A 7,407-nucleotide genomic window follows, 5' to 3' on the forward strand; every position below is an offset into this window, starting at 1 on the left:
AGAGAGAGAGAGAGAGAGAGAGAGAGAGAGAGTGCTGTGGGTCCAGTGGACCCTGCTGTTGGCCCTGTGGGTAGCTCCCATCATGGGGAGAGACATAGCTGAAGGCTGGACAGGGGGAATCTCTGTGCTGAATAGGGTGGGGCCGTGCAGGCTGACAGACAGGCTAGCTTCTCATTTTTTACTCTTCGCATATGGCTTCTAGCCGACATTGAGACCCTGGATGGGACAGGGTAAGGAGAAAGGACACTGAGGGGATGGGAGAGGAGCTCTCTAATGCTATTTGTATGTTCTGGTTTTCCTCACTTCCCGTATCTACCCACCACCTCAGAATACACTCATACACAGGACGGACACACACACACACACACACACAGAGGCATACACACAAACAGATGTGTATATATATATGCATGTGATGGGCATGTGGGTAACTAAAGTCTAGGACAAGTGGTAGTAACACCTCTACCCCACTTCCCAAAAGCTCAGTAGATCCAGCGAGAGCATTTGACATGCACTGGTAAGCCACCATGTGTGCAGGATACAGCTATGCTAATAAAACCAGGGGTAGCCAGAGGTACCTATAATACCATGCACTGAGCACAGACCTGATGCTAAGCCCCTGACATGGCTCAACTTGATGTCATATGACCCCATGTCAGCATCATTCCCATTTTACTGATAAGAAAACCGAGGTGGTGAGAGAGAAGTGTGTTGATCGTGATTGTCCTGTCAGTAAGACTTCAGGGTGTAGATTTTAGGGATAAAAAAGTACTTCATATTTGACAAACCATGCCCACTTCTCAGCTCAGCCAGGCGTAGTGGCACCTCTGGTGAGTCAATTCTTCTGGAGGAAAACTGTACATTTGAGATCTTCTGGGGCTACATAGCAAGTTCCAAGCTAGCCTGGGCTACTTAGCAAGACTTTCTCTCAAAATAAAAAAGGTCAGAGGTGTGGCTCAGTGGTAGAGCACTTGCCTAGCATCATGCACAAGTTCCCACTCCCAGCACTGTCAAAAACAAACCCTCCACAGTGCTCAAATCAGTGACTGGCACCAAAGAAGACGGGACAGTTGTCAGCACTTGTATGTGTGACCCGTTCTGTGCCTCAATTTCCTCATCTGTGAAATGAGGATGCTGTTCAAATCTCATTCCCCTTCTGTTGGGAATAAGTAAGAGCATTTACAGTGGGGTCTGGAGGAGGGTGGGTCTTGTTGGGTTCCCACACGTGAGTGACAGGAACCTCACTCCTGTCCCTTCCTCTTGCAGTACGCTACTTCCTGAAGAACAAGGTCAGCCCTGATTTGTGCAATGAGGATGGATTAACAGCCTTGCACCAGGTAAGCAGGCTTTGGGACTCTGGGGTTCCCTGGCCTCTCTGCTCCCTGATAACTCGTTCCCCAAACTCTCTGGGAAGAGGCATCGTGAGACAGGAGCACAGAGAGCCCAGCTGAAAGGCTTTTGTCCTTTGGAGATGCCTGTGTCTGTCCCAGACAGGCTCTCAGAGCTCCTGGGTGCACATACACACACATGCAGTGACAGAGTGACAGGCTCTGAGGACAGGGGCTCTTTGTTCACTGTGTCCTCACAGGCAGCTGAGAAAATTCGAGTAGAAGTTGAGAATTGACAGAGAGTATTCACAGCCACCAGGACAACCCACTCACCCTGAGGACAAAGCCGATTGACTGTTTTGTTGTCTAAGGTCACATGGCTAAGACCTATGGCCATGAAGTGGGTGCTATCAAACACACGTCCTTTCCAAGGGAGTGTGGTGACAACCCTCCCCTGCCTGGCGCCTTGGCCGTCACCACCCACATAGAAGCTTTGTCTTCCATGGCCAGCCTGTAGCCCCCAAGGGTCAGTCCTGCTGGAATTCTTTCTCCAAAAGCTGAAAGTTCGCCCTAGTTCAGAGCTCCATTGTGCCTCCTCCTTCCTAACGCTGAGGGTAAAGGTGAAATCTCAGGTGCCCCGCCCAAGACCCTGGAGGCCTGACCTGTCCAGTCTCTGCTCCTCCCCAGCTCCTAGGCCTGGTCCCCGCCTTTCAGGTCCTCCACAGTGGGCTCCTCTCCATCATTTGTTTTCCGTCGCCATGTGCTCACTCAGTAGCTCCTGTCCCCAGAAGGAGCTTAAGAGCTAGGCTGTGACAGAGGCACTCTCTTCTTCCAAGGGACCCCCCTCTTCTCTTGTCATTTAGCATTAGGGTGACACTCTGAGATGACCTCATCCCAGAAGCTGAGCCTCACCACAACACAGCTTGCATCTTCTGTCCAGCATCTTTCCCCATGCTTGCAGACCATAGGCACTCAACAGGTGCCCACTGAATCAGTGAAAGGCCACACCTGACGCTTCCCTGTGCCCGTTGCCTGAGTCTCTGAGCAGATGGACTTGAGGGTAGCCTGGCGGGGCGAAACCAGGCAGCTGGAACCCCATGGACTGAGACAAGCCACACATATCTACCCATAAGATGCTGGGACAAGGCCCCGCTCACAGTGTTCTGGTCTGAGCCCGAGGGCTGTCCGCATGTACTCTCGGCCCTTCCTGTCCTCCAGGGCCTCAGGCACCCACACTTAGGCAACTGCCGCAGTAACCCCAGTGAGTCTTACCCAAGGAACACCCCAAATTCCAGCGTCATTTACTCCGGAGGCAAGATCCTTAGTCTACCCTGGACTTGAGACCTAAAAGGCAACCACTGAGGCTGGGTAGTATTTGCTAGCCAGAGGCCTAGTGATAGGATAGCCATAAGGATAGTTAGATTTGAGGCCTGGAACTGTCACTCACTTGCGTGTGACCTTGGGCAAGGTCCTTACTCTCTGTGTGCCACAGTTTCCTCTCCTGTGAAAGAAATAGCCTCCGTCTCCCTGAGTTGCAGAGCAGCTGCTGTAAAATGTTAAGCAAGACTTACAGCAGTAATGGGGCTGAAGAGAAGGCTTCACGGCAAAGAGCACATACTGCTCTTGCAGAGGACCAGAGTTCAGTTCCTAGCTCCTGTCTCAGGCTCACAACTACCTGTACCACCAGCTCCAGGGGGTCTGACTCCCTCTGCTGGCTTCCACGAGCACCTGCATGTATACATGAATATGCCTACATGCACACAAACAAACATATGCACGCAATTAAAGATTTTTTTTAATAATCTTATTTGAAAAGATTTGAATTATGGGACTGGAGATACGGCTCAGAGGTTAAGAGCACTGGCTGCTCTTCCAGAGGTCTTGAGTTCAATTCCCAGCAACTGCATGGTGGCTCACAACCATCTGTAATGAGATCTGGTGCCCTCTTCTGGTTGCAGGCATACATGTAGATAGAACAGTGTATAGATAGTAAATACATGCATCTTTTTTAAAAAAAAGATTTAAGTTATGATTACAGTTTATCATATATGCATAGTAGATACATAAATCATATTTAAAAGATTTATGATTACAGTTTATCATGTGCCTAGTTCACAAAACACCGCAGTGGTATATCTCCTTTTGATCTTCCTAGCCACCCTCAGAAACATTGTTACCCTGTTTTACATCTCAAGAAACTAAGGCTCCGAGCAGCTCTATTCTGTGAACCTTTTCACAAAGATGGGAATAAATGTTCCATGTGTCTGTAAGGACCAGCACAGTAGCTACAGAGTTCTGTGGTTAATGTGACAAGAACTGGATTCTAACTCTTAGTTAGTTTTAGTGAATTTAAAGGCGGATGGGCCACCTGGATGTGAAATCTCTGGGTTCTAAGTCAAACGGTGAATGACGGCAGAGCCAGGGCTAACAACTGTAGCCTTGACTGTCTGGATACTGTGGTTAGAAGAGCCCCAGGGTTCTCTCTAGGTGCTATCTTTGCCTTCATAAACTTTTGGGGGCCCTCTCTTGAATTTGGGGTTCCTTTTATTCCTCACCACCCTACCTCCTCTTCTTCCTTGCTGATCACATGACCTCCTCAGGTCTAGCTTTTCTTGGGGGCTACTGAGCCTCTGGGAGTACACAAGGAGCTACGGTAACTGCCCAGAGTCTGAGCTTAGCTATGTAGAACTCTCCCCTAACGCTACCCCCGCCACGCTTGGCTTGGGCTCCACTTTCGGAGGGTTCTTAGGAGGCTGGCCCACAGATTCTTATTCTTGGTCATTCAACAGTCCCTTTTGCTCACCCACTCTTGTGTCAGGTTAGGGGCAGGGAGTTAGGAAACGGCCTTGCTTACAGATGGTGTGGTGTGATGTGACCAGAGGGCTAGAAATAGCAGCTGGGGTGACGCTGTGTGGTCAGCGTTCACACGGTAGAAACAAGCAGAGGTAGAATCTGTGCAGCCTGAAGCTTGAAGCTGTTGGCTTGCCTGAAAGGAGAAGTGAGACAGGTTTCCAAGAGGAAGGACACCTGTGCTGGCACTTGAAGTAAGAGCTTATGAGTATTGTATGCATATGAGTAAAAGGAGTTTGCCAGATTGAAAAGGAACAGCATTTAGAGCAGAGGTAACACCCACAGAGACTTGGGAAAGCTGCTTTTGCAAGTTGGAGTGTAAGGGAGTAATTAGAGGCACAGAGGAGGCAGGACTGGCCAGGTTGAGAACGGGACCTTCAGAGTCAGGCTGTTTTGGACCTTATAGATTGATTTTGTTATTGTGCAGGTAACCTGTGTCTGTCTTTCTGTCTTTCGGTCTTTCCCTTCTCTCCCCCTTCTTTCTTTCTTTCTTTCTTTCTTTCTTTCTTTCTTTCTTTCTTCCTTCCTTCCTTCCTTCCTTCCTTCCTTCCTTTCTCTCTTTTTTCTCTTTCTCTTTCTTTCTCTCTTTCTTTCTCTCTTTCTTTCTTTCTTTCTTTCTTTCTTTCTTTCTTTCTTTCTTTTTCTTTCTCTCTGTTCCTCTCTCTCTTTCTTCCTTCCTTGCTTTCTTCCTTCCCTCCTTATTTGATTAACTTAATTAGGATCTTGCTATGCAGCATGGGCTAGCCTTGAACTATGATCCTACTGCCTTACCTCCCTAGGACTGAGAGTGCTGGATATTAATCCTGAATGAATCTCTTTCTCGCTATGTGTGTGATGTTGTGCTTCTTTGAGCCAGTGGGGAGGAGAGGCCTCCCGGGCTTGTTCTGGGGGTTAAATGCTGCAGTGAATGGCCAGGGCTCTGCCTCGTGCCTGGCTCTACAGGTCTTCCAAAAGTATCAGCCATTACTGTTGATAATAAAGCGGCTTGCTGTGACTTCCCAGCTGTGTGTTGCTACATCCAACAGGGAAGGCTGGGACACCCGCAGAGCCTCTGAAGGCTAGCCAGGCAGTTCAGGTCTACTTCTCTTGGACAGTGGAACCTTCTGAGATGTGCAGAGGTCACACTGCAAGACTAGGTACAGTCAAGCAGAGGGCATCTGGAGGTAGAGATGACACAGCGCATGCTGAGCACCAGGGATGGAGACAGACACTTAGGAGCACTCAGCTGGCTCTCTATTGGATGTGGGAAGTGAAGAGGCAGGAGAAGTCAGCTTTGTACAGGTGCCATTTCCCCCGTGGTTCCATGGTGACTGCAGAGCCTGCTCTCTCTTCTCCCACACACGTACCACTCGTCCTCATAGACACCTCTGCACCAGTGCTGGGGTCACTCCCACAAGACCCCACAGCTCTGGGTATGCAATCCCCGGGTCCTATCTCCTTACTACAGGGGACTACTTACTTCCTTTCTACCGATGCCTGCCTCCAATGCCTGTGTCGCCCTCTAGTGGTTATATTGTGCTACTGCATGGTTCTCCTGCCCCATTGGACAAGAGAAGCCCTAGAGGTCTGATCTTTCCTGGTCTGTCCAGAAAAGTGCCTTCAGACCTAGCCTTGGTAGACCAGTTGGTAGAAAGAACTGGCTCAGTGGCACCATCTGTGCACACAGCTGCTCCTTTCCTGTGTGTTCTTCTGGTGCAGCGAGTCCTTGCTGGCTGGGGATATGTTTGGGGCTATGGTAGTGTCCCACCCCACCCCCACCTGGCATCAATGTGCTTACACAGGAGCCCCTGATCTTCTCCATAAATACATGTGTGTGTATGAACATACACACACACATATGTTGGCCAGGCCAACACTATCCCTTAACTAGGTGACTTCAACATAGCCTCTCTCTGTCCCTCTCAGTGTGGCTATGGGCCCTCGCACAATCATGTGCATGCACTTGAATGCAACATACACACACACACACACACACACACACACACACACACACACTACCCTTCATGTTGCTCTGAAAACCAAACCTGGCTTACCTGCACAGCAGGGGTGAGCTCACGTCCCTTGATACACCCGCAGAGTGGCCACTGACCCACCCACTGTCCCCACCTTTGTTCTCCCTGGATGAGGCTGCGTCCCATGGCGAGCCATTCACTCCCTGTCCCTGGAACCTGTGTTCTCTTGGGGGAGCTGCAGGATTGGACCCTCCCACCTCACTGGGGCTCATCCACCTAGGCCCACAGCTCCACCCAGGTCTGAGCACAAGCAGGCTATCTCTGCTGAGGTGTCTGTGCCAGAGCCCCCGGAACTTGCTGGGAGGAGTCTCAGTCACCTGGGGACTTCCGTGAGATTTGCATTCCCAGATCTGAAGTTCAAACAGGGATGCAGGGCCATACTTTGGAGGCTGCCACGCCAAAGGAGGGTGTGGGCAGAGACTCCTGCAACACACCTGAGCAGTCCTGCTTGAACTGAAGGGTGAGTTAAGAGTCCCCTTAAGATGTCGCCTAGAGAAAGCTGTCTGGGATTTTAAAAGCTCATTGAAATTGTATACAGTCCCACTGACACTCATAAAAACACTTTGTAGCTGACTGGGCCATTTGCAGAGGCTATTTTTATCTTTCTTATTATTAACTTCTTCTCTAAGAGGTAAAGCACCTCCCCCAAAGTCCTGGGCAGAACTTACCACACGGAAGCAATACAGCTGGACTCAAACTCAGGCTCTGTCTTCGAAGTCCTTCTTGGGAATCTCTTGTGGGGAGTGTGTGAGCAGTGTCCCCTCCAGGGCATGGCTGTGCCTGACCTCACTCTGCCTCTGTATCCCTCCCAGTGCTGCATTGACAACTTTGAAGAGATTGTCAAGCTGCTGCTTTCCCACGGTGCGAACGTGAACGCCAAAGACAACGAGCTGTGGACCCCCTTGCACGCGGCAGCCACCTGCGGCCACATCAACCTGGTGAAGATCCTCGTTCAGTAGTACGTGCCCATCCCTCTGTGGGGCAGCCAGTTTGTCCCCTCCACAATGGCATCTTCCATGCGCATTAGTCCTCCTCCTTGCCCACCTTCCCGCTCTTCCAATCCCCCTCCATCTGCTCCCTTATCATCACTTTTATTTACTCTATCTTCCTGCCCCAAACTCCCCTTCTGACTCTATCTCTGTGTCTTTACTGCTTTCTCCTTCTCTCCATCACTCCTGACTTCTCTGTCTTTTTATGCTCTTTCTTTGTAGGTTTTT

The 7,407-nt window shown here is 50.0% G+C and overlaps 1 protein-coding gene across 2 annotated transcripts in view; it reads left to right on the forward strand.

Moving 5' to 3' along the window:
- Positions 1-7,407, forward strand: part of Ppp1r16b (protein phosphatase 1 regulatory subunit 16B) — a 97,661-nt gene that overhangs the window by 69,650 nt on the left and 20,604 nt on the right. For both annotated transcript variants that reach the window (XM_031372593.1, XM_031372594.1), the window contains exons 3-4: positions 1,267-1,337; positions 7,003-7,148. In XM_031372593.1, the coding sequence (XP_031228453.1) occupies positions 1,267-1,337; positions 7,003-7,148 (217 nt within the window). The remainder of the gene's footprint in view (positions 1-1,266; positions 1,338-7,002; positions 7,149-7,407) is intronic.

Source organism: Mastomys coucha, unplaced genomic scaffold, assembly GCF_008632895.1.
Source record: "Mastomys coucha isolate ucsf_1 unplaced genomic scaffold, UCSF_Mcou_1 pScaffold15, whole genome shotgun sequence".
Lineage (NCBI taxonomy): Eukaryota > Metazoa > Chordata > Mammalia > Rodentia > Muridae > Mastomys > Mastomys coucha.